The sequence below is a fragment of the Mustelus asterias genome, chromosome 18 (genome assembly GCF_964213995.1).
Source record: "Mustelus asterias chromosome 18, sMusAst1.hap1.1, whole genome shotgun sequence".
NCBI classification, from domain to species: Eukaryota; Metazoa; Chordata; class Chondrichthyes; order Carcharhiniformes; family Triakidae; genus Mustelus; species Mustelus asterias.
In genome coordinates, this window is record NC_135818.1 from 48,115,522 (window position 1) to 48,143,494 (window position 27,973).

Here is a 27,973-nt window from a genome sequence, read left to right on the forward strand (position 1 = left end):
CCCCATATTTAATTGGAGAAAGTGCTGCTCAGGATGGTATTTTCGAGACATCATAAGGAGTTGAGAGAGGTGGTGAAGTACAGCTTGGTGTACATGTGGAAATTATAGTGATTTCAGATTATGTTGCTGAGGGGCAACATGTAGATAATTGGAGGCCAAAGATAGATCCTTGGAGGACACCAGAGATAACTGTGTGGGGCTCATCTTAAAATGCCCCTTTACTAGGAGATAATTGCACATTCTACTTCTGAACATCAATAAATTAAGAGCTCTTCTTTGTGCAAATGAGTACATCTCCATTCACACTATTTTCTTTGGCTATTATAAATAGCTCCACAGTACAGAAAGGTCATAAAAGTGAATATAACATCTAATACAGTGTTAAATGTGGGAGTTATTTATTGCCATCAAAATTCAGCAAAAGATTTGCTATGGAAAAATGTACTTTATAAGTACACTTACATACTGCACGGTACAAGATTTAAAAAGTAGAGGCAAACTCTGATAAACAATAGACCTCCACTTCCCTGCCTTTGGAAACTTTACAATTTAAGTCTATTGTAATTGGGACAATTAGAAATGTTGATTGAAGTAGTTTGATATGGTGGAAAAGTGGTTTTATATGGTTTTTAATAAACCATAACCAGGTATAAAATTGACAAATACATCTCAGTTTTATAGTAAGCGGCTACTGCATTATGAATAGGCAAACATTTCTGCCATCTGAAAAGCTACCAGATAGAATAAATTTGAGAGAGAATCATTATGGGCACATTTGAAAAATGTCACATTCCCAAAAGATAAAGTTATTACAATAAAACCTGAAATTGTATTTATAGAGTATCATTTCACAAGCTGGGATTTTGCAGTCATTTTAACTTCTTTGAAAATTCCTATGGAATAAAACAGGAACTATCCTGAGACGGTGCATTCTAACCTGTGAAATGATCATGATAATACTTGGGCATTGGTATGTATCAAAAATATTAAAATCTCTTTTTTTCCCCAATCACAGAATTTCAGACTCTGAAAACCACTTTTCACTTTATTTTACCGCATCTTACAAAGTTACAAACATTGCAATTGCCATTTAACCCTTTCCTGTAGCTTTTGTCCTGCTCATTTGGAGAGAAGTAGCAGGGACAGCAGTGAAATTCAGCAACAATTATTGACTAAATAGAAGTTCAATCATTCAACACAGAAAATGTTATCAATATTGAAAAGTTGCCCAATCTCATTTACCACCCTTAACTCCAGTAAAACTGTATGGCAAAGTAATCACGTTGGTTTACATAAACCCAAGGTCATATTCCATGAAGTGTGCTCTGCTCTCACTCTCCATCTGATGTTTTATACTTGTAAACAGATGAAAGTATGAAATCCATTGTTCAGGGGCCATCTACCCTTCGAGAAAATAAGGCAGATTAAGTGACTTTTGAACCATGTAAAGCAGTACAGTCCCAAGTAGCTCATGTATTTGAGGGTGAAAGCATTCATTAGCTCCAAAGGAAAGAGCTTAGCTGCAGAAGGCATACAGACATTGAACTGAAATTGGGTAATATGCACTTGGAATTTATTCATCTCCTTTAGAAATGGCTTACATATGCACCTGATGGGTGAAGACCCTATAGCCAACCTGCTTGCATACTTAAATGGACAATAAAATGTGTCTCAATCATTTTAAAAATCCAGCCTTTCACAGTTTCCAAGAATTTGAATAGATTTTTGGTTAAAATCATATAAACATAGAATCTACCATTTAAAAATTTCCTCTATTTAAACCAGAAAGGTGCATTATATAGAATCAGCAAAATATGGCTGTGTACAAGGGGACATTAGGAACAGCAGCTACTGGACATTTCTCCAAAATAAAGTCCAATTTCTCTTAAAACATTTACCAGATATCTCCTAAAGCAATAACAGCTTTGCTTTTTGCTGGCGGGAGAAAAAAAATCCTAATCAAAAAAAGTGGAGTCACTCCCAATCAAAATCATAGTTTGAATAAAGGTAAAAAGCATTGTTGCAAGACTGTCTTGAGGAAAAAAAATGCATGCACTCAAACTAGGAATGAGACATTTATGCATATCTACACAGGCACTGGCAGCGCAAAATTATTTTGTTGTTATGCTCTCTCTCAGACACACGCACACAAACACACAGACAAACTCCTAACGTGTTTTCTTCATTCACTGAGGTACCAAGAATTATTAACGGTAAAATTTAATATGAAAAATAAAATCTGAATAACAGAATCAACACCCTTTGAGGAGTTCAGTATTTAATCTGGCAAATTTCTGTTTGAAATGTTGGTGCAGTCCATGAAGAAATCTCAACATACAAGCTTTCTGGAAGCCACAAAACATTTTCCCACCAACAGGTCATTTGAGATGTCGTCTACTGCAAATGACAGGCAACTTTGTTCCTTTCCTCACACTTCACTGAAATGATGCATCTCAGAACAACTTCTCCATCTTTCTGGTACCACAATTCATCCATGAATATTTTGACAATTTTTAAAGAAAAAAAATTTCCTTTTTTATTTAGCACAACTGCGCCATGCCATAGTGCAACAAATGTATGTGACACTCAATGAGACACAGACAGATAAGAGCTGCATGGAAATCGAGAGTCCCATTGCAAAGCAATTCTTTAAAATTGCAGTGCATGCAAAGAGGACTCATCTTGAACTCGTTCTTTATGGTTCTCTAACGTAGCCACAGTTTAAGACGCAGTGCATCAACTCCGTTTAAGTAATATCTGAACAGCCTTTTGTCTCTCACAAACCCAAGATTTTCATAGAGTTTCAGGGCAGATTTGTTTGTAATCTCAGTTTCCAGGACAACCTAGATTAAAAAGAAAAACAAATCAATTAGGAAACGCAGTATCCATTATCTATTTATCCTAAAATTACAAACAACACGAATCTGAACGTCAGTATTTTGTTGAGCACTAGGTTATTATATTTTGTTTATTTTTACAGATGCTGATTAAAACTAAAAACTGAACGTGGCACGGTTTAGGTCTTGTCAATTATTCAGATTCTCATTGTAAAAGATTCACGAATTCAAATCAGCGTATTTTTGTGGATCATCATAGGAACCTATAAACTGGTATTGTTCATTCATCCCTCGAACCTGTTTCACCATTACACTAGATCGTGTTTGATCTGTACTCCCATCATTCATTGCCTACCATTGCTCTACATACCTTGATACCATTTCCTAACAAAATCTATCCATCTCAGTCTTGAAGGTTCCAAATGATCCAGCTTTTGCAGCCTTTTTTTGGGCAGGGACAACACTTCCTGATTTCACTGCAGAATGGTCTAACTTTGATTTTAAGAGTATGCTTCTTTGTTCTGGAATTGCTCAGAGGAAATAGTTTATTTTTATCTATCCTATTGATCAATTTTAAATACTTTGATTAGATCATTATACTCAAAGGAATACAAGTGAATTTTTTGGAGCCTTAAATCATAATTTAACCTCTTTAGCCTTTGCATTCTAGCGAATATGCACTGCATTCCTCCAAAGCAGATCTATCCTTCCAGCAGGGAATTATCCCGGATGTCTCAAATCAATACAGATCATTTGCTCACTATCACATTGCTTTTGGTGAAAGTTTGCTGCGTGCAAATTGGTGCCATGTTTCCTGCATTAAAACAATGTCTACAACTTAAAAAGTACTTCATTGGTTGTAAGGCACTTTGGAATTTCCTGTGGTCACGAAAGGCACTATGTAAATATTGGTCTTTTTTTTCTTTATTCTTTTACTGAGATACAATCCTCAAAACTGAATTTTGTACTCGATAATATCTGAACAAGATTATACAACTTGAAACATAACTTCCTACCCTTTTGTATTCTGGTTCCCGTAAGATAAAGACCAACAGTTCATGAGCCAATTTGATTGCTTTTTATACTGATCCACTAGCTTGGAGTAATCTGCATACACAGACATCCAAATTTGCACTTCAATAGTTCCTAGTTTCTCACCAGTTTTCCCCACGTGGACCTCCATTTGCCAATTTTGTCCACTTACTTGTTGTTCTCATCCTCACTGCTACTGTGCTTCCCAATCTAGTATAAGATGCAAACTTCAATTACACTCCACTCCACTATTCAGGCCATTGATAAATATGAAGGGGTGAAGCCCCCATACAGATTCCTAGAGGACACTACTTGCCTCAGAGTATGTAAACTTTATACCTAATATGCCTCCTATCGCACAATCAATTTCCAATTCATGTTGCAAGATTACCTCAAAATCCGATGAGTCTGTTTTGCCAATATTTTTCTTGTGCAAATCTTACAAGAACATAAGAAATAGGAAGAGATGATGGTTATTCTGCCCTTCAAGACTACTTCAGCTTTAAGATCACAGCTGATTTATCTCAACTATACCTTCCTGTATTATTCTCATGCTATTTGATTTCTTTAGTATCCAATAATCTGTTGATCTTTGTCTTGAGCACAATCAACAGATGACCATCTGTAACTGTCTGAGATTATGATCCCTTGTTCTGGACTCCACAGCCAGATCATTTTTCTGGGGACCTTAATGCCAAGGTTTGCCGTGACTCATAACAGAAGCAGATCCACTGGGAAAAACAGGGTGTCCAAAGCCAATGAAAATGTTGTCTCTGGAAGAATTTCCTCAGCCACAAGTAGTAAGCTGTTCAGAAGAATCCTGATCAAAATTTTCCCTGCTATAGACAAGAGGGAAATATCTGAATAGTTTGTCAGCACGAGTTATCTTTTTGATGTTAGTTACAATTATTGCATTCCTGAACTCTGGGTAATTGGAGGGGGTTCTTTTTCCTCCCCAGGTCCAGAGGATGAGCTAACAGAGTCTTGATGTAAACAAATGGCTGGACCCAATGGTCTGGACACAGGAGTCCAGTAAAGTTGACTTTATTTGGTTCCACTGTTCTAGAACCAAGTTGGATGTGAAATTTTTCCAGATTGGTTGTGAGTTGCACTTGGAATTTCTCTCTTCAGTTGGGCTACTTTAAACTGAGATATCAATCTTTTCCTCATGAACGTTTGGGCCTTGTGATGTCTTGGTGCTAGGTGGAAGTTCATCACCTTTTGAACAAGTCTATATTCTGGTCAGCAGAAACCAGTCCCTTCACGTGTTTCAGACATCACTTAGATTTTTGACCCAAACGATGGAATAATGCAGGAAGTGTTAATCCTTTGATCTAGGCTGTCTTCATGTGGTTTTGTATTTGTTCTTCTGGCGGAAGTGTGTGTTTGCTATAATGAGGAAATGCTAAGCACACTGTCAAGCGGATGTATTTTCATCGGCTTTTCATATGTGCCCTGCTTTTTCCAATAGCTCAATTCCTGATATCAGAGTCACGGCCAACCCTGACAGTGAAATCTCCCATAAGAATGGTCTTTTCTTCTTTTGTGATGGTAGCGAGGACATCATCACGGTCAGAATGGATTTTTAAAAATCATTACTGGGCTCAAGGATCAGAGCATAAGCACTGGTGATGGTAGCATATTGGTTATGGCTTTGCTGTAGGTAAAGGGTCATCAAACTTTCATTAATAGAACTGGGAGGTTCTGGCAGTGCACCCTATTCTGGAAAGCAAAACCAACTCTGTGGGCATAAGAGTCACTGTCAATCTTTCCACTATCTCCCCGCTGGTTCCTTCATCTGCCCCTTCCCAGAAGAAGGGTCGCAGAGGGCACTGATATCAATTTAAAGTCTTGATGGCTCATGTGATACTATTTATTTCTTCTTTCCAAACTGTCACACTCTTGAGATTATCCATGAATGTTCTAACATTCCAAGTTGAAAAACGTATTTTTTCTTTCTGATCACAAATAATGATAGCCTATTTTTAGGGCACCTTTTCTAGCCCTCTCCCAATATGGATTGAGCAGAGTGGACTGCTCAGTCACAGATGATGTTGCCCAAAGACACTTCTGTGCCAAAGGTGTCCAACGACTTTTAAGCATTTGTCACTTGTGTGCAGATTCTTGACAAGGAACTCCCAGGTTCACAGCCCTGTCCTCAATTCGCCAGCACTTGGCAAATGGATCCTGGCAGAAGCCTGCATGTGACTTTACCACGGGGATATTGGAGTGCCACCACTGTCCATACAATCTTGACGGTTTGGTCAGATTTAGTGATGTGTTGAACCAATGAGCAGGACTACCTTGCTGCTGTAGCCTTCTTCCAGCTTTGCAGCTGGTGAAACACAAGGTCTTCCTTCCCCGTTATGGCACTGAGGAGCTTTTGGACCTCATTTGGTCTGGCAGCTCCGTCCAACCTTGCCGCCATGAGTGGCCCTGTCAGGTTCAAGGGGACCCTTTTAGAATCTGAGAAATACTGGAAGATCAAAACCGATGCATACACTATCTCTGCAGCCACCTCTTCAAATGCAGGCCGTCGGATCCAGGGAATTTATCAGCTTTTAAGCCCAGAAATTTTTGCACTATTATTTCTTTACCATTACTAATTTAAGTTTCACATTCTCACTAGAGCTTTAATTCCTCTTTTTTCACAATTTGTGTCTTCTACCATGAAAATACAAAATAATTGTTTTACTACCTCTGCCCTATTCTCTTCTCTCTGCCTATGAATGATCCACACTTACTTTTGCTAATCTCTTTGTTTTCACTTATTTACAGAAGCTTTTACAATGCTTTGTTCTCTTGTCAGTTTATTCTCATGTTCTATTTTCTTTCTTTGTAACATTGGTGTAATATTTAACTCTGAAGTGAGCTCCTGGCCACAGATCCATGTCATGACTGCCCATTTCCACCTCTGGAACTTTGTGCCGTCAGCTACCTAGTCCCAAAGGTCTGGAATTCTCTCTTTACCTTCCTCCGACTTTCTCTCTTCCTTTAAAACTCTCCTTAGATCCGATCTCTTTGACCAACCTTTGATCACCTGTTGTACTATCTCGTGGATCGGTTTGGTTTTGTAATGCTAGGAAAGTGTCTTGATATCTTTAATCATGTTATAACTGCATTATACAAAATAGGGGTGATAGTTTGAGGATAAACCTTTTAGGACTGAGGAAACAAGAAATTACTTCACCCAGAGAGTGGTGAATCTGTGGAATTCACTATCATAGAAAGTAGTTGACGCCAAAATGTCTGATTTCAAGAAAAAATTAGATATAGCTCGTGGGGCTAAAGGACAGGTGGCACGGTGGTTAGCACTGCTGCCTCACAGCACATGGCACCCAGGTTCGATTCCGGCCTTGGGTCACTGTCTGTGTGGAGTTTGCACATTCTCCCCATGTCTGCCTGGGTTTCCTCCAGGTGCTCCGGTTTCCTCCCACAGTCCAAAGATGTACGTTAGGTGGATTGGCCATGCTAAATTGCCCCTTAGTGTCAGGGGGACTAGCAGCGTAAATAGAAAGTAGTTGAGGGTTGAGCTTATGGGGATAGAGCTTGGATGGGATTGTCGTCAGTGCAGATTGATGGGCTGAATGGTCTCCTTCTGCACTGTAGGGATTCTATGAATCAAGGGATATGGGGGGGGGAGAAGGCAGGATCAGGATTTTGAATTTGATGATCAGCCATGATCAAAATGAATGGTGGAACAGAAGGGCTGAATGGCCAATGCCTGCTTTTATTTTCTATGTTTCTGTAAATTATCAATTCCTTGGTCATCCTTTGAATTCTAAAATTTCCCCAATATTCAACCTTTTATACTTGGCAATGACTAATAAATAAACTTTACTTGATGTTTGCATCTCCATTTAATCTAATACAATGTATTACTTCACTTATCAGCCACAGTATGACTACTTTTCCTGATTTTTTAATTTCTGGACAGAATGTTTGTTCATTGTGAATGGTGATGTGTCAAACTTCTTTCTATGTTTATCATTGCTTATCGACCCAGCATATCTTTTTTTTAATAAATTGAATTCAAATGTCATGTCGGGATTCAAACCCGGGTCCCCAGGGCATTACCCTGGGTCACAGGATTACTAGTCCAGCAACAATACCACTATGTCACTGCCTCCCCCTTTTCAAGTGTATGCCCTGCTGAAGGTCAGAGCGGGTGGTAGATGGGGAGCAGGGAAGGATAGAGGAAGATATCCTCACTTCTGATCACAGATCATCAGTGAAAAAGTCAGAAGTCAATCATAAGATCAGCTGAAAGAGGGAGTCAGGGAACAGAGAAAATCCATTGAGGAGAGGAACATATAAGCAATGCAAGGCTAATAACATAAAAGTGAAATAAAGAAATCCAAAGATAGCTTTGCAGAACATTTAATACCGGCCTTGGGTGACTGTGTGGAGTTTGCACATTCTTCCCGTGTCTGCGTGGGTTTCCTCCGGGTGCTCCGGTTTCCTCCCACACTCCAAAGATGTGCTGGTTAGGTTGGTTGGCCATGCTAAGCTGACCCTTAGTGTCAAGGGGATTAGCAGTGTAAATACCTGGGGATACAGGGATAGGGCCTGGGTGGGATTGTTGTCGGTGCAGGCGCGATGGGCCGAATGGCCTCCTTCTGCACTGTAGGGATTCTATGATTCTATGAATATGCAGCATTTTGTACCTCGTCACAGTCGCCTTCTACCATGGCATAAATTGCTTTCTTCACCAGATTTGTGCCTGGAAAACAAAATAGTAACAAAGTGTAGAGTTATTTAACCGGTGCACCTGAAAAGTAACCTTGATCTCCCAAATGAAATATCAATTGCAAGTTGGAATGCACAAGGCACAGAACCAATAAATGGTGTGGTTGGTAGGGCCATTCATGGAAGTAATTATACATTGTTAATACCTGTCATATAGCTATCGAGAAAAAAAGGAGGCCATAAACTTTCCCACAGAGACGGAGCATTACACTTGATAGTTGTTTTCAGGCAGAGGGCAAGAAGCAAGTTACCCATCTACCTTGCTGCAAATACTGGCTGGTATGGACAAAAATATTAATTGACAAACACCACATTCTTAATTAATGCAAGTTAATAAAACCAAGAATCTAAAAAGTATTTGCAGTGTTAAATTCAATACTAATAATACTGTTAAGGATAGCAAAGTAATCTTATTAAAAGTGTGCTAAAGGATATATACTCAGTTAATCAACTTCTGTGGCAAGAGAAACAAGCCAACATACAAATAGCAGCACTTTTGGGACAGGAACTGCCAATCATTTGATTTTAAAATATTTTGTAGGCATGAGATCAGAAAGACACATGGAGGTGGAGGAGTGACTGCCCTTGATATCAAGGTAGCATGTGACTGCGTGGCATCAAGGAGTCCTAAGCAAGACTGGAATTAATGGGAATCAGGGGGAAAACTCTCCACTGGTTGGAATCATACCTAGCCAAAATGAAGATGGTTGTGGTTGTTAGAGATCAATCACTCAGTCTCAGGACACTGCTTCAGGAGTTTCTCTGGGTAGTGTCCGAAGCCAACTATCTTCAGCTGCCACCTTCCCTCCACAAGATCAGAAGTGGGGATGTTCGCTGATGATAGCACAATCTTCAGTACCATTCATAACTCCTCAGACACTGAAGCAATCTGTGTCTGTACGCATCAAGACTTGGACAACATTCAAGCTTGGACTGATAAAGAGGCAAGCAACATTTGCCAGGCAATTATCACTTCCAATGAGAGAATCTAACCATTTCACCTTGAAAGTCAATTGCATTACTATCACTGAATCCCCCACAATTAATGCCCTGGGGTCACTACTGACCAAAAATTGAACTAGACCAGTCTTATAAATATTTTGGCTACCTAAAATAGCTGGAAATCCTGTGGCAAATAACTCAACTCCTGACTCTCCAACTCTACAAGAAAAGTCAGGAGAGTGATGGAATACTCTCCACTTGCCTGGATGAGCTGTCTTGCAGCTCCAACAACCCTCAAGAAGCTTCACACCATCCAAAACAAAGTAACCCGTTTCACTGGCATCCCATCCACCGTGTTAAATGTTCACTCCCTCCACCACAGTGGCTGTAGTGCAAACAAGATGCAGTGCAGGAACTCACCAAGTCTCCTTCAACAGCATCTTCCGAACCCATTAACTCCACCACCTAGGACAAGGGCATTAGAACACCACCACCACCTGCAAGTTCCCCTCCCCTCCAAACACTGACGCTTGGGCTAATTGGGCCAATGCAGCAAGTGTTTCCTCAGCAGCTATGTCATCAACATCAGCTCACTGCACGAACGCAAAACACTGCAGATGCTGAAAATCTGAAACAAAAACAGAAAATGCTTGAAATGCTCAGCAGGTCAGGCATATTCTGTTAAGAATGAAACAGAGTTAATATTTTAGATTGATGAGCATCTGATGCAAGGTCATCAATCTGAAACATTAACTGTTGCTCTCTCTGCAGAAGCTGTCTGACCTGCTCAGCTTCTAACATATAAACACACAGGAGGGAAATGGACCAGATATTTCTTAATAACTGGCAAAGTCTCAGCAGATTTTTACAACCTTCACTGCTAGTCAATCACCAAATGCCCTGTTTTGAAACAAATATACACCTAATATGTACATTTGAGGCTTAAAAGACATACTTATCAATTGATACTGTCAAGCTTTCATTTTGCAATTGCATATAGTGGTAACAAATCCACAAGCATCGACTTTGATTATTTTCCCATTCTACATTTATCACTTAGTGGGATAGATTTTCTAATTAGATACGTTCAACTTACAGATAGAAAACCTGGCAAAACCAACTGGAAAAGTGGACGTAGATCCATTACACTGAATTGCCAACTGTGCAATATATTTATTTAATGAGTAGGGAAAAAACAGGGAAATTGTGCCCACCCAATTAGATATTAGTTTTAAAATGTCACCTTGGGTCAGCTGAAAACATGCTTGCCTGAATCAGAGATGTGGTTGAAGTCCCATAAAGAACTTCAAGCTCACAATCCCAGCTGACATTTCAGTATGGAAGGACTTGCATTGCACGGTGTTTAGTTTCAGTGGAGACATTAATCTACCTGCTGAGGTAGATGCAAAACAAATTCTTGTCACTATTTGAAGAACAATTGCAAGCTCACTCTATACCATTGCAAACATCGCTCCCTCAACCAACAAACCATTCATTCTTCAACTGTAAATCCTGCTTTACTCATTTGCCTGCATTACAGCAATACTTCCAAAGGGTAATCTATTGGATGTAAAGCACTTTGAGACTTCCTGAAGACAGAAAAGTGCAGATATCTACAAGTTAATTCTTCAATTTCTGAGTGGTGATACTTTCCATGTCATGTCATCATTAAGAATTCAGTTTTTAATTATATTTGTGATCTGAATGGCCTGGTAGTATTAAGAATTTAGAAGTTGAATTAAAGGACATATTAACATTAGGATAGTTTTCTTTTCGCTGTTTTTCACTTTTACTTTATTTATTTTCTGACTGGCACTCAGGTTTTCATAAGCCTCGTGTGTTAAGTTTTGCTTCAATTGTTATTTTTTAAATTGCTTCTAATACCATTACTTTCATGAAAGGAGGATTCCCATTTGGAAAATCAGCCATAGTGCAGGACTTATCAGGCATGTTCAACTGCAGGAGATATGCTTGCCTCCCATCTACCAGCATTAACATGACAACTGTGTGCACACATACATACACAATTCAGCATAATTAGTGCAGGCAAAGGCTTCATTTGCAATGGAAGCTCAACACTAAACTGGAATATCTTGGCTCACTGGTAGCACCACTCAATTTCAGAAGGACACAGGGTTAAAACACCGCATTAGAGACTTGAACATGTAATCAAAGCTGATCAGTTATTGTACTATTGAGGAAGTGCTTCACTGCAAGAGGTTTTGTTTTTCAGATGGCACCTTAAAGCATCTGCTTCTCAAGTGAACATGAAAGATCCCACGGCAATATTGAGAGAATTTAGCATGGCCATTGCACCTAACCCGCAGGTCTTTTTGGACAGTGGAAGGAAACTGGAGCACCCGGAGTAAACCCACACAGACACGGGGAGACCATGCAAATTCCACAGACAGTGACCCAAGCTGGGAATCAAACCTAGTCCCTGGTGCTGAGGCAGCAGGGCTAACCACTGTTCCACCGTGCTGCCCTTCATGGAAGGGCAATGGAGCTTTCTTGATGTTGTGACCAAAATTTATTCCTGAAAAAATGCCATAAAAACAGATTTTGTGATCATTTACTTTACTGCTGTTTGTAAGTTCTTGCTGTGAGCAAAATTGGCTACCATGTTTGCACATATTACCACAGTGACTAACTATAGCAATTATTATTGTTCAAAGGTTGAGAAAGGTGCAGCATTAATTGCAAGTTTTCTTTCTTTACCAACCACAATGTTTGAGTTCCCTTGGAAGCATTCTGACCACATTGGGCCATGGCTTCAATTGCACTACATGAAAGCTATGCTATTGTGATCAGCTAGTGTATTCTGGTTGCATTCAGTTAATCACCCAAACTTGCAATGACTATAGGAACTATAAGGTTTGAATAAGTTAAGCCGGTTGGAAAGCTGTGTCATCTGCAGGCATCAGGTAGCATCAACACAGTCAGTGAAAGCGAGAGATAGCTGAAGGCTAAAATTTGGCTTCACCTTCATCCAGCCATATTAATCTATGGTGATGTGCAATGGAACAGTACAAAGGACTATTCTCTTTGCTAGCCTCATATCGTACACGACCTCAACAGTCATTTAACGGAGTCTTGGGTGCTGTGCTGCTCAGTCGGTTATCCAGAGTCATGCGTGCACCTCAACTTTCCTTCTATTACATTTTTGCTGGACATCTTAAATCCTTTCCATCTATAGTCTTAAAAAAGGCTACGACTATATTGATGATTTTTCAGAGTTTTTTCTGAAAGACTTCACTTGGTTCAACCTTTTAAATTTCACTCAGGCAGATTTTAAATATTCTCGGTTATTGTATTTTACAAATTGTATTAAAATATTCATTACCTTGCATTTAGTATAATTTAATGAGAAAATATTAAATCTTTAACTCCTTTTACATAATATCCATGAAAGCAAAAATGTTCAATTTACAAAGGCAAATCTAAGAGCATCTTCAAAAGTGCACTTTTTACATCTTAAATTTTGACTCAGTCTGTTCATTTCTGCGTCGCTTGCATCTGGTCATCCTTCTAATTATTTGTATGTTCCTTAGAGGTCTCTTCATTACCTCACTGGCCATCTTTGGTCATCCAAATGTCTTCTATTAAGCAGTCTGCAGGTCATGAAACTAATATGATTTTTTTTCACAGCTTGTTTTCTCAATTTTACTAAAAATGATTGTCTTTTAGGTTTCAAACTTGATGAAATGTACACTTCTGAAATATTAATCTAGCTTTCCTCTAGACAAATTTGGCTTGTCAAGCAGTCATTTACAAAATTTTCTGCTTTTAATTCAGGAACAATTCACCTGTTTTCAAATGTATTTTTTCCTGTGGCACGGTTAAACTATAACGCCCAAACCGTTATTGAACCACTGACATCCAACTTCTCTTTTGTTAATGTAAATTGAATAACCTGTATGAACTCCTAATTAAATCTTGATCCATTTTGAAAATCGCTGTATGTTATTCATAATTTGTTTAACTCACAGCGCAGGTCAAACTCCGATAAATCAAGAACTTCTTTGCAGAAATGTTGCATTATGTATGTCCTTGGTCACTATGACTGATAGGGTTTTTGGAATTCAACCTTTCGTTTATTATTTAATACAATAATAATTAATTTAATTATTCAAGTAATGAACAATGAAAATAGAAATCATGTTTCAAACAGCTTGCTTCAAGTAATTTAAAAATTTGAGCAAGTGCCACGGAACAAGTTGTGAAAAATGTCAATCAATTTAATTGCTTTTAATACATTTTTTCCACAACTGAATTTTCGCGATTGATATTTTTCAGTGAAAATAAAGGCCCACATTTAAAAATAAAGGCCCACATTTTCTGGTCCGCGTGGGAACCGCTGCGCCAAGTGCAAATCTGTGTGGAAACTGCTGTGCCCACCACCAATCTGCATGGGAATTGCAACACCCCAGCGTCAGTCCACCTAGGAACCATTGTGCCCCTCGCCAGCCCATGTGGGAAGCCCTGCGCCCAACACTAATCAGTCCGGAAACCGTGCATTTAGCTGGTTACATTTAAAAAGGTCAGATTTCTGACGTAGCAGCCAGAAGCCGTCCCTCAGTGCAGAAATCCATGCAGAAACCTGCAAAGAAGCTCAGTGCAGAAGACACAAACCCTTTTTGAGGCAGTAGGTCCAGTTTAAATGTTAGTCAATGGGTGAAGTGGGGGATGAGGCGGGTAGTCAGGTTGGATGGGCATGCGAGGGGAAAGAGGGTAGTTGGTTTTGTAGTTACCCAGATGTTAGAATAGGTTTTAATCACTCTAACATCTCCTGGGTAACCATTCAGACAAGTACCATGGCCCTCATCTAAGTTTCTCTAACTTGGAGAGCCAGACATTTGTGAAAGGTCTTGGGGGACTACGGAATTGCCAATCGCAAGTTGAAACTTTCCAGGTAATTCCCACGGATCTCTGTGCATCAGGACTTGCACAGGGTTCTGAAGCACAACTTCAGCCATACATCCAGTCTCAGACGACCTGGAGACCAGATGATTTGGCCCATGATATGCAGTCACAAAAATGACTTGCTGCTAATCAATAGGAAATGGGTACAAAAATTCAAATAAATTAACTAAAATATGAAAACCATCACGGCTGCTACTTGTAATAAAGCTTATTACTGTTCATTAAACTTATATTACTGATATGCAAAAGTGAATTTATAGCAAATTGCAAGTTGATGGAGGTTCAAGATTAAAGATATTTAGCTACATCATTATCTACAAACTTCTGAGAAGTGGAAGAGGAAAAGGGCAAACAACAGATCTTTAGCATTAAAGAATAATCCAAGGTACTTAAAAGTGCAAGGATAAATGAACAAGCAAAGGAGCATAGTTTAAGAGGGTTAGTCAAAGTGCTTGGTTGCAATGAGTATCTGAACAAGAGAAACTGCTAGGCAAATGTTGCCAGAATGGGGAAATACAGGGAAGGGAACCCAAGCAGTTGAAGGTATGGTTGCTAACAGTGCGACTTTGAGATTGCAAGTGCAAAGAACGCTGCAGTCAAAGAAACAGCATGAGAAAGGGAGCTATAAGAATGGAGATTACAAAGACAGGCACAAACTCAGAGAGAGATTTAAACACAAGGATAAAAAATTTAAATTTCAAGATTCAGGAATAAGGAGCCAAAGCCAGGACAGGGGTAATATCCGAATGGGATAAGTTACAGGCAGCAGAGCTTTGGCTGAGTTGATGATTATAGGTACAGGACTCTCAAGTTGGTAAAGAAAATAAGCCACAGTTTGAGCTATAGTGAAAAACAACACACTTCAACCATAAACCAATCTCTATGTTTTAACTATATTCAAATCATGCTAATGACTGTCATGTTGGCCTTCATGGGAAACAAGAATGTTATATAATTATTTTCAATAAAATATCATTGCTAATTTGAAAATGCAAACCTTACCAATGGATTTCCTTCTGTATTTGGAATCCACAGCTAACATAGCTATGTACCCTCTCCTGAACATCTTCTTGTGCATGTCCAACTTGCAGACAATGGCACCCACACACTCATCTCCAACCATAGCCTAAAGAAAAATCACAAGAATCTTTAACTATATACATAACACAATACATCTCGTAAAGATTACACATTTGAGATATATATATATATATAGAAACATACACATATGTAGATTTAAATTACAATTTATTCCTGTACAGACAATAATAAGGAACAAAAATTTGTGTGTTGTGAAGTGATCATTAATTTGAACCTTAAAATTCAGTACATTTCAGTACCAGATAAATTCCGCAAAATAGAACTCAACATATAAAGTGAATGGACGATTCTTGTGCAGAGTTTGAAGATGATTGTAACACTCCGGTACAAAGTCCCACCACTGCTATTCGACAGAGACATTCACTCCTTCACAAGTGATTAAATCTTTATTGGCATATTCTTTCTGTCTAGTTTTTTATAAAAGGTATAATTTTTGACCAGAAACCTAACTGCACCAGCCACATAAATAGTGGCTGCAAACACAAGCCAGAGGTTGTGTATTCTGTAGCAAGTGACTAATTTTCTAACTCCCCAGTCTTTTCACTATTTGCAAAGTACAAGTCAGGAATGTGATAAATAAACGCAACTGCAACTACAATCAACTCCAACATCATCCAGGGAAATCAGGCTGCTTGGCTTTCACCCCATCTGCCACCTTAAACATTCACTCCCTCCACCACCAGTGCACTGTGATTGCGGTGTGTACCATCTACAAATCACACTGCAGCAATTCTTCAAGGCCTCTCTGACACCTGTTATAAATCAGGTCAGAAACTCCAAAGTGTTTTATGTAGCCCGCCTGGATCATAAGTTTTGCATCTTGAATTTGGTTCGGATAAGCATGATATGTTTCACTTCTGGTACGATTCAAATGACCCACTAGGGAGCTTTTATCAAACAAAGTTTATTGAAGAATATAGTTAACATGTATAGAAAGAAAATTAGCACTAACTTTTATCAATTACAAACAAAAACAAAAAAACCACGATAATGTATAACTCTTAACAAATATACCTAGAATGTTCCATTCAAACAAAACTTCCCATAGACCAAAAAAACCCTTTCAACAGGTTTAACACAGCAAAGACTAATGCTCACGTGATACTGGAATTGAATTCTCTGGTTGGAGAATTGAAACTCTGACTTCTCAGTCTTGTAACTTCTAGCAGCCCTCTGGATACACCCAGAACAGTTTGAAGTCAGAACAGCTTCCCAGAACACCAGGGAGAGAGAAACTCTAGGCAAGCTAATCACCAATTGCAGATTTTCCACTCCAGGAAGGCCAGGAACCGGGAGAAACACTGCTTTCCAGTCTGATGCTCATCCCCTTCTAAACTAAAACAGCAGCTCAAAACTGAAAACAAAAGAGCTCCTGTCACCTGACCTGTCAACTACTCTTCTTCCTATCAATGCACGGTAATAAAATAAATTCCAGAATGCCCAAAAGGCCCAGAGTAAAAATAAACAAAATCTATTTTAAGCCATTGAAGTAGCAATAAAAAAGACTTCTAGCAGACGGCCTGGCAACAATGAAAGCAAAATTGCTTATAGCTGCAGAGAACGTGATGTTTTTAAAAAATTCTTAAAAAGTACACTAACGTCACACACCAATTCCTAAGCTTGCAATCGAGAATGGTAAGGGCGACAAGGCAATGGAAACACCACCTCCAAGTCTATCCAGCTTCCACCTCCATCCCAAATCTCACATAATCGTGAGTTAGGAATATTGATCGTCACCGGGTTAAAATCCTGGAATTCCCTATCTAACAGTATTGTGGGCATATGTTAACCACATGATGGCAGATTACCACCTTCTTGAGAAATCATAGAAACCCTACAGTACAGAAAGAGGCCATTCGGCCCATTGAGTCTGCACCGACCACAAACCCAATTAGGGATGGGCAATAATTGCTCGTCTTTCCAGCGACCCCCACATCCCATAAACAAATAATTTAAAAATTGCTGATGGCATTACTAGCAAGGACTGTACTATAATTTCATTAACTGAATAGGTCAGGGTAGCATATCCATAGAATCCCAACAGTGCAGAAGGAGGCCATTCAGCCCATTGAGTCTGCACCAACCCGTCAAAAGAGCAGTCTACCTAAGCCCACTCCCCCATCCTATCCCTATAACCCTGCGCATTTGCCACGGCTAATCCACCTAAGCCGCACATCTTTGAACATCAAGGGGTAATTTAGCATTGACAATCCACATAACCTGCACATCTCTGGACTATGGAAGGCAACCAGAGCACCCGGAGGAAACCTACACAGACACGGGCAGAATGTGCAAACTCGACATAGTCATCCAAGGCCAAAATCGAACCCGCGTCCCTGGCGCTGTGAGGCAGCAGTGCTAACCACTGTGCCGTCCTATCTACAGTAAGAAGTTTAACAACACCAGGTTAAAGCCCAACAGGTTTATCTGGTAGCAAAAGCCACACAAGCTTTCGGAGCCTTAAGCCCCTTCTTCAGGTGAGTCCTCACCTGAAGAAGGGGCTTAAGGCTCCGAAAGCTTGTGTGGCTTTTGCTACCAAATGAACCTGTTGGGCTTTAACCTGGTGTTGTTAAACTTCTTACTGTGTTTACCCCAGTCCAACGCCGGCATCTCCACATCATGACCGTCCTATCTACACAGAACCTCCTGCTTCTTCACAGTAACAGAACCAGGAAGACTCTACACAATGGAAGTGGCAGTATATATTGTTTTTAAGACCATCTTCTTTCACAGTCACATCATTTCTGGTAAGTAACAAAGGCTTTGCCACCATCCTTTATGCTGACTGGCAGTCTTTATATCCCTTAAACATATTAAATCTCGTTTTCACAACTATAATAATAATGAATTGCCATGTTAACACTCTACTTACCTATAAAGCTCACTAAACAGGAGAATCAATTTATCAAGCAATTTTTAGAAGGCCTGGAAAGCACACAGGATTTAATTTTTATTTGTGTTCCTCAGTATCTGGGTTTCAATCCAGGTCAGACTAAGGAACAAAGTCTCCACCAGAACACCAGCAAGACATCTGGCATCTCACTTCAGTTCCTATTGAGCACAAGTCCACAACTTAGTAAAAAACTGGCAATCTTACTCAAAGGCCATATCGGTGGATAGTAAAGGCAACACTTTTTAAAACAGAGTTTGTTCCTCTTAAAACGCTGATTCAAAGCATGTTAGGGCAGAGAAAAGTGGGCAATCAGTCACCTTAAAAACAGAAAGAAGACCCACAAGGCTCAGAATGGTAAAATACCTTTGTTCTTTCCCCATTGATTTCGTAATTCTGGGGCCAATTAAACAGCCCCAACTTGTTGAAGAAGCCTGTTTCCTCGAATGTTCCAAGATTGAAACAACAAGTAGCAAAAGCATGCTGGCCAACATCATTACATTAGTGTATGAAGTGAAGTTTAGGAAGGATCAAAATCTTGCAGACCTCAAACCAGTGCTTCACCAGCCTACAGAAACAATCCACCCACTACGCAAGGAAACAGCAAAACACAAAGGCCACATCCAGATCGCATCAATGTATAAAAGAATACGCATGAACACATCTAACATCCTTTGCTTAAAAACTATTACTACAATAAGTCCTCAAAGTTGCAGTTGTGCTCCTGAAAAGTGCAACTTTAAGTAAAACAACTTTAAGCGAATCAGTTTTTTGTCATTAAAATCATTGTAAAAGCTGTAGTTCAGTGATCTCCTCCGTTCATGAAGGGAGGGAGGTAGAGAGGCGAGTTAGCTTAACTACTGTGTGGAAAAGGTGCTAGAAGCGATCATAAAGTTAGAGCTGGGCACTTAGAAAAACTCACGGTAATCAGGAAGAGTCAGCATGGTTTTGTGAAAGGGAAATTATGTTCAACCAATTTATTGGAATTCTTTGATGGAGTAACATGTGGATAAAATGGAGCCTACAGATGTACTGTACTTGGATTTCCGGAAGGCATTTGATCAGGTGCCACATCGAAAGTCATGGTGATAATTTAAAGGCAATGAGGTAGGGGGTAACATGGATAAAAGATTGGCTGGCTGGTAGAAAACAGAGCATGCATAAATGGATCTTTTTCTGATTGGCTGGATATGATGTGATGAGTGGAATCCTGCAGTGGTCTGCGCTGGTGCCTCAACCTTTTACAATTGATATCAAGGCTTAGATGAGGGGAGCGAAGGTAGTTAAATTTGCAAATGACATAAAGATAGATAGGAAAGCATGTAATGAAGAAGACATAAGGAAGATTTGGGCAGACTGGGCTTCTTTCCACTGGACTTCAGAAGAATGATTGAAGTATCCAGGATCCTGAATGGTCTTGAGAAGGTGGATGTGGAAAGGATGTTTCCTTTTGTGGGTGGGTCCAGGAGATTCTGTTTTAAAATAAGGATTGTCCTTTTAGGACACAGATGAGAATTTCTTTGAGGGTTGTGTAACTTTGGAATTCTCTGCCTCAGAAGGTGGTGGAAGCGGGGGTCATTGAATATTTTTAAAGCACAGGTAGGAAGATTCAGGCTAGGTGAGTGAATCAAGGGTTATCGAGGGTAGATGGAAATATGGAATTTGAAACATACGGATCAGCCACGATCTTATTGAATGATGCAGCCAGCTTGAGGAATCAAATGGCCTACTTCTGGTCCTAATTCTTATGTTCTATAGGACTGACCACGTCAGAAAAATAAATCAGACTCTGTTAAATTGGAATATTTTACATTGCCAATGAAATAACTTTCAAAATAAAACAAATTTTAAAATACAAGAATGATTAACTTTCTACTTACTTTCCACTGAAGCAGTCTGTGTCCAAATGCTGTAAGACCTGGACAATATTGATGCTTGGGCTGTTAAGTGTCATCTAACATTCGAGCCACACAAGTACCAGGCAATGACCATCTTCAATAAGAAAGAATCTAACCATTACCCCATGGTATTTAATATTATTGAATCCCCCACTATCAACATTTTGGGAGTTACCATTGACTAGAAACTGAACTGGACCAGCCATATAAATACTGTGGCTACAATAGGTCAAAAGCTGGGAATTTGCAGAGAATAACACCTCTCGACTCCGCAAAGCCTGCCACCATCTACAACACACAAGTTAGGAATGTGATGGAATACTCTCCACTTGCCTGGATGAGTGCAGCTCCAACAACCCTTAAGACACTCAATACCACCCAGGCAAAGTAGCTCGCTTGATTGGCACCCCATTCACCACCATCAACATTCACTCCCTCCACTACTAATGCACAGTAGCAGCAGTGTACACCATCTATAAGATGCACTGCAGCAATTCAGCAACTGTCTTCTTAGACAACACCTTCCAAACCCACAACCACTACCGTCTAGAAGGTCAAGGGCAGCAGCCACATGGGAACACCTGGTCTGTTCTTTGGCTATTAGCCTGTTACCCCTCAGTTTGTTTAACTGTCTTCCTTAATGTTTTATCAGGGTGCATGTATGTTTAAGATTGTAAAGGTGTTCAATGGGCTATATGTGGAGAAACTTTTCCATCGTGGGCAAGCCCAGAGCAAAGCAGCGTAAGTACAAAGGTCTATAATTCAACGTCAAGTGTTTCCCGCCTGATAGATGCTGGTGACCTGCTGAATTTTTCCAGTTTCCTCCATTCTTGTTTCAGATTCTAGCATCTGCAGTATTTTGCTTATTTTAATAAAGGACACAAGGAAAAGTATGACACACAAAATTATAAGCGAGACACAGAAGCGGTTAAAGGGAATATGCTCAAGTTCCAAATCTGTGCTAAAATTGTGGAATGTACTCCAGGAATTAAAGCCCTAAACAACTGCAAAGTAATGGTGTAAAGTTTCCTTCAGAAAATCTTTCTCCTCGTTGCTTCAGTGTTAGGTTGGGTCCTTGACCCGAGATTTGAGATTACATTCATGCTATAGCTATAGCTTTGGGGTGAACTGAAAGCAATTCACTAAGTGCAAATCCACTGCCAATGCCCAAGCTGCCAGCAAGAACTCTAGTTTTCTCTTTTGTATGCACCACTACTCTTCCCCTCAGCACAAGTCAGCAAAATCCAAGTCCTTTGTGACAAACAGCACACCCACACCTGAAGATGCTCTTAAAACTTTCTGGCATTCTCGGACAAGACACAAGAGAAAGTTCAGTTATCTTCTCTCAACAATGGCCACCAACCTCTTGATCTGTTCATCACAGCATTACCTCTGCCACTAACAGTAGCGCTCCTGTAGGATTTCCCTATTGTTATGGGGAGAAAAGGGAACTGTTTAATGATAATACCATCATGTCTCATGTCTCCCATTCTACACCAACCTTGCTGGATTTTGTTCTTCAGTTACCTTTCCACTATTCTGCATGAAAAGTTAGTCCAACACACAGATTTCCCCACACATTGCTAATATTGTTCGGTGATGTGCCATTTAATAAATTGAATAACAAAAGCAAATAAGCTAAAATTGTAGGATTCAGAACAAAAGGCCAAGTACAGCTCTGCTGAATATTGTAAAATGTTTTAACTTGAGCCGTGTTTATAGATCTCAGCAACTGGTTCAAGACCATCAGTAAAAAGCCTAGAAGGATTTCCTGGTCAATCAGGGAACAAAGTACACACGAATCTAGAGAACTGGAGATTACAATGACAGAAATGAAAAAAGCCCCTTTTGCAGGCTGCTCACCACAACAGAGGTTACAGAATTATCAATAATCAGTAAGTAACCTGCAGGCAGATGCTTAACTTTAAACCAATAATGATCAGAGTAGAGTTAAAGGAAATCTTAAATCAAAACTCCAACCTAAAACACGTCATGGCTTGAATGAAAAAAATATGGAATATACATTTAAAAACTAAATATTAATCTTGGGGCTGAAAATGATTGCACTTCAGCTCAATGAGCCCTGAGCTGGAGAGATACACAAGATGAACATATCATGCATATATGTTCAGGAGTGGTCATAAACCAAACGCATCATAAACTAAGTATAAAAGTTGGGAATTTGGAGAGTGGAACATGGCGAGGGTACAGGGCGGGTTCCATCCAAATGACATAATTATTTTGACAATTACATTAATGTGGCTAAGAGTAACATGGGCCTCTTGAAAACGGTTAGAAGGGCAGGAATGTTGAATAATTACCTTGCATCAGTAGTTACAGTAAAGAATGTGGGGAGACAACAATACCAGGGAAACTACTATTGAATCGGTGATTGAGGATTCACCTAAACTAAACATCAAAAATAATGGCTCTAAAGTGTGTTAAATGACATCCGACATTCTGCACACACCTTCGGAAGGATATCCTGGCCTTGGAGGAACTCCAGCAAGCATTTACCAGAATGATACCCGACATTCACAGGTTATATCGAGAAGAGATATCACAAAAAGTAGAGCGTATTTTCGCTAGCTGGCAAGTCCAGAACAAGGAGTCATAATCTAAAAATTAGAGTGAAATCTTTCAAGAGTGAAGTTAGGAAATATTTCCACACATAAAGGGTGTTGTTTGGAACTCTTCTGCACATGATACTTGATGTTAGGTCAATTGCTAATTATAGATCTGCGATTGATTGATTTTTGTTATCGAAAGACATTCAGAGACACAGGACAAATGCAAGTATGTGGAGTTATGTCATCTCACTGAATAGTGGAAAAGGCTTTAGGGTTAAATGTCCTCTCTTGTTCCTATCTGTTAAAGAAAGAACTAAACTGCCAGTGCTACTGGATCACTTCTCAACGTAGGAAATACTTCTTTCACAGGTCTGTGATCCTTTGTGGTCAGTTATGGTGCATTGTTTAGTTGTTACATTTTGGACTCTATTAATGTGGAATATCACTGAGATAATAAATAGCACCCTCATCGCAACATCTGACAAATAATTTATTGCTGATAACTGCTCCTGCCATTAAAACTACTTTGAATCACTCCTAAAGATGCAATTTACAACAGGTGATCAGAATGCAGAAGTTGTAACGTATAGTTTTACTGAGTGCATTCACTGAGGGTCAACCAGGCACTTCGGATGGGATTTAAAAAAACTTGTACTGAATTTTAATTTGTAATTTACAGATTCTAGTTTCCACTAGTTCCCAATACATTACATTATAAATGCACAGCTCACCTTTCACTACAAGAACAACTATATTACAAGTGCACCTTCACTCTGAATACCAACAGCATCACCATATGCAAATCAAACATGCCTAACATTTTTAATCCATTTAAGTTTATCCAAAGGTGAATCTGCTCGCTAACATTGAAGGTTTATGTTTGGTCGGAACATTGGTCAGTAGATCTGTTTTGTTTTAATTGATGGAACAAATTGAGTCATATAATTTTGCACAGCTTCCCTCCTCTGGAATTGATGGTTCTGACAAAAGGTCAGCCACCTGAAAGGCTAAACTCTTCTCCCAAAAATACAATGCGATTCAAGTGTTTTCAACATTTTCTGGCACACTTCTGAAAAATCTCTTGCTTCTTCTCCAGTAAAGATACCAGCTCCTTCTGGTCCCTCTTCTAACTCTTCGTTGTACGAGTGACATTCAATCTAGTCCTCAAAGTCCACATGTATCTAATTCCATCAGGCATTCCAGTGTCAGCACTTAGCAAATGAGGCCAATTTTACCTTCTGTATTCCAAGGCTACTTAAACCATCTCCACATTTAGAAATGCCAGCACAGTATATAGACTGAACTTGGATCTTCATAGAATATGAGGAGACAGAAAGGAGGACATCTTGTCCATTAGATCCATGTTGTTTTTCTCCACAAGTCAGCTAATTTAATACCACTTTCTTACTCTTTACATATAACATTCCTCTTTAAAGCAACTACATATCTCAATTTTAAAGGAACTTGTGAACTATGATTCAACAACGCACTGTGGCAGAGAATTCCATATTCTAACTACTTATTGCACAATAATTTTTTTCTGACCTTTAATTTGTGCTCTTTTTATTATCTGGCCAGCTAGTGGAAACAATGTATCACCCCTTGATCTTGGCAGCTTGTGACAACAGCCCTAAATTCTGTCAAACAATAATATAATTCCTCCTTCCTAGCAATATCCTGGTGGAACCCATTGTTTCTATTGTTTTGTATTCTTACTATGAAATCTATAATTGCATTGCCTTATTACAGTCTTATGTACGGTGCTCCCACCTTCCATTTTTACTTTGAAGGGTTGTGGGCGCCGCTGTGAAGGCTGTGTTGATTGTCTATCGCTAGTTGCACTGAGGTATTGTTGGGCTATCTCGAACCACTTCATCCTCCAAGTAATGGCACTGCCAGGATGATGATAGGATTTCCAGAATTTTGACCCAGTGATAATGAAGAAACAGCAATGTTTGTGCAAATCAGAATAACGTGCATCTTTGAGGTGAACCTGGAGCTAATGGTGTTCCCGTGCTGCTCCTGCCATTATTGGGGATAGGTCACAAAGAAGGAGGTATTATCAAAGTAACATGTGAGTTGCCAGACTGTATCTATAGTTTTTGGGTTTTGCAGAAACAGTGCACCAGTGGTGAAGGGTATGCATTGAATCTTCCCTCTCTATAGAACAAAATTCCTCTGGTCCATTAAAATCTTACTATTCAAAATACACTATTAACCCATTTCCTGGTGCGCATGGCTCAGAATACCACTTCTGCATAGCCCAAGATAGTACTTCAGTATGTTGTTTCTTAATTTCTAAATGTGTTTTCCAGAACTCAACAGGATGAGTTGAAAACACTTAATGAGATGCAAATGCTTTTGAGAGCAAAAGTCTTTTTGTTAGATACAGTAAGAATACGCAATGCTAGCACTCGTCTCAGAGTGAAAAAACTGCAAGTTTAAAATCAACTCCAGAATATGGATGAAGTACTGTTCTCTCGGAGGAGTATTCTCGTGTGAAAATTAAACTGATGCAAAAGACCACATGAGGCTTTTTCAAAGATGAGCAAGTTGTTGTCCTGGTCAACATTCGTCCTTCAAAAAAGATCATCAAAATAGATTAACTGACCATGTACTTTAACTTGCTGCGCACAATTGGCTGCCATGTTTTCCTAGAAAACACTACTGGTTGTGAAGTGCTTTGGGGAATCATGTGGATCTAAATGCATATAAAGGGTTTATGTATATAAATGATTTTCTTTTAACAATGTACTTTGTAAACCTTTTAAAAATAATGCACACAATTTTAAAAATCCACCTAATTCTCAACTGTAGAAGTCAGCGTGAATTAAGCTCTACAAATAAGCATGGATGTAAATTTGATGATGCAGTATTTAGAATTCCTATTGTAAAGTTAACAGCACTTGTCCTTTAACAAAAGCATAATACTAAATTAAAACCCAGGGATGGTAGGATGAGTTGAGGTCAAAGCTTAGTGAATAGGACCAGTTAGCCAGATTACATAATATAAAAATTAAGCATCCAAGCATTTCACTCTAGAGACAAGAGGCATTGAAAACAGACCATATGTAGAGGTTTCAGAATTCAATTAGCGCTCAATTTTGATGTATAACTTAGATTTTTAAAAATTGAAAATAAGGCTACAATTAACCTTGCAGTTAGCAGTTTCAGGTACTTCTGCATTTTTGTTGTGGAAAGAGTCCTTAGTAAGACTCTTTCAGTCTAAATTTCTAGTCCAATACTCGAAGAGAACGCCTCTAATTTAAAAAAAGATTGAAAAGTTTCTTTAGCAAAATGATCAAAGATATGTTCTCTATAAAAACCAATATCCTGGGTATTACTGACACATTACACAAGTATTAATTTGTATCATAAAATGTACAGACATGTGTACCTCAATTTACAATCTACCTTTTATTATGTAAAATGGTCTGTATTTATATAGCACCTTCAATATTATAAAAGATCCCATGGCACATTATAAAACAAAAGCTGACACCAACCACATTAAGGTGTATAACTGAAAGCTTGATCAAAGAGGTGGTGTTTAGAGAGCGTCTTAAAGGAGGAAAGTGAGGTAGAAAGGCAGAGTGGTTCAGGAAGGCAATTTTAAAGCATTGGGCCCAGGCAGCCGAAGGGATGACCATCAGTGAAGTAGCAATTAAAATTGTGAATACTCAAGAAGCCAAAATTATAGTGCCGATACTCAAGAGGATTATGGAAGGCCATGGAGAGATTTGGAAACAAGGATGAGAGTTTTGAAATCGAGGTGTTGCTGGACTGCTAAACAACACAGTTCAGCAAGCATGAGGGTGGTGGGTGAACAAGACTTGGTGCAAGTTAGGACAATGGGCAGCAGAGTGGACGGAGCTGAAAGAAGCAGGGTGATGCAGAGCTGGTTTACTGTAATCTTTGGAACCAAGCTAATAGTACTGATTTGTTCAAGACCAAGGTAGTTTATTAAAGCATTAAAATTAGTTCAAGTCTTTGAATAGTTAAATCTGCCCTAGGGTGGCACAATGACTTGGAAACAAGTTAATTTTCCTTTAAGCAGACAAAAAAGGATTGTCCATGAAGCGGTCCTAATGACTACTGACATTACTGAAATTACAGTAGCAATGATGTTGATAATCGCTAACCGTTATGGCTGTTTTTTTGTTAGCTATTCCCTCCTCTCCAATTCTCTTCGTCAATACCCAACAAGTGACAGAGATGTAGGACTGGTTTCAACAGAGGGAAGTTAGAAGAAAACTGGGGAAGCTGGCAGCATAGGCCAACTTCTGGCTTCTCATCAAAGTAACTACACAATGTGCAAGCAGGGTATTTAATTCTGGTGCAGTTGTGGAAGCAGCTAGGAAAAGGGACATGGAAATTATAAGGGATAGGATTTATAGTTATTTGGAGAGTAATGAATTGATAGGTGATAGTCAGCATGGTTTTGTGGCAGGTAGGTCGTGCCTTACTAACCTTATTGAGTTTTTTGAGAAAGTGACCAAGGAGGTGGATGGGGGCAAGGCAGTGGACGTGGTATATATGGATTTTAGTAAGGCGTTTGATAAGGTTCACCATGGTAGGCTTCTGCAGAAAATGCAGATGTATGGGATTGGGGGTGATCTAGGAAATTGGATCAGGAATTGGCTAGCGGATAGGAAACAGAGGGTGGTGGTTGATAGTAAATATTCATCATGGAGTGCGGTTACAAGTGGTGTACCTCAGGGATCTGTTTTGGGGCCACTGCTGTTTGTAATATTTATTAATGATCTGGATGAGGGTATAGTTGGGTGGATTAGCAAATTTGCTGATGACACCAAAGTCGGTGGTGTGGTAGACAGTGAGGAAGGGTGTCGTAGTTTGCAGGAAGACTTAGACAGGTTGCAAAGTTGGGCCGAGAGGTGGCGGATGGAGTTTAATGCGGAGAAGTGTGAGGTAATTCACTTTGGTAGGAATAACAGATGTGTTGAGTATAGGGCTAACGGGAGGACTTTGAATAGTGTGGAGGAGCAGAGGGATCTAGGTGTATGTGTGCAT

The 27,973-nt window shown here is 39.3% G+C and overlaps 1 protein-coding gene across 1 annotated transcript in view; it reads right to left on the minus strand.

The window, feature by feature from the left end:
- Nucleotides 1-2,261: 2,261 nt before the first annotated feature.
- Nucleotides 2,262-27,973, minus strand: part of naa30 (N-alpha-acetyltransferase 30, NatC catalytic subunit) — a 33,992-nt gene continuing 8,280 nt past the window's right edge. The window contains exons 2-4 of the mRNA XM_078233859.1: nt 15,486-15,609; nt 8,537-8,592; nt 2,262-2,843 (exon numbers count right to left, since the gene is read on the minus strand). Coding sequence (XP_078089985.1) covers nt 2,706-2,843; nt 8,537-8,592; nt 15,486-15,609 — 318 coding nt within the window. The 3' untranslated portion in view covers nt 2,262-2,705. The remainder of the gene's footprint in view (nt 2,844-8,536; nt 8,593-15,485; nt 15,610-27,973) is intronic.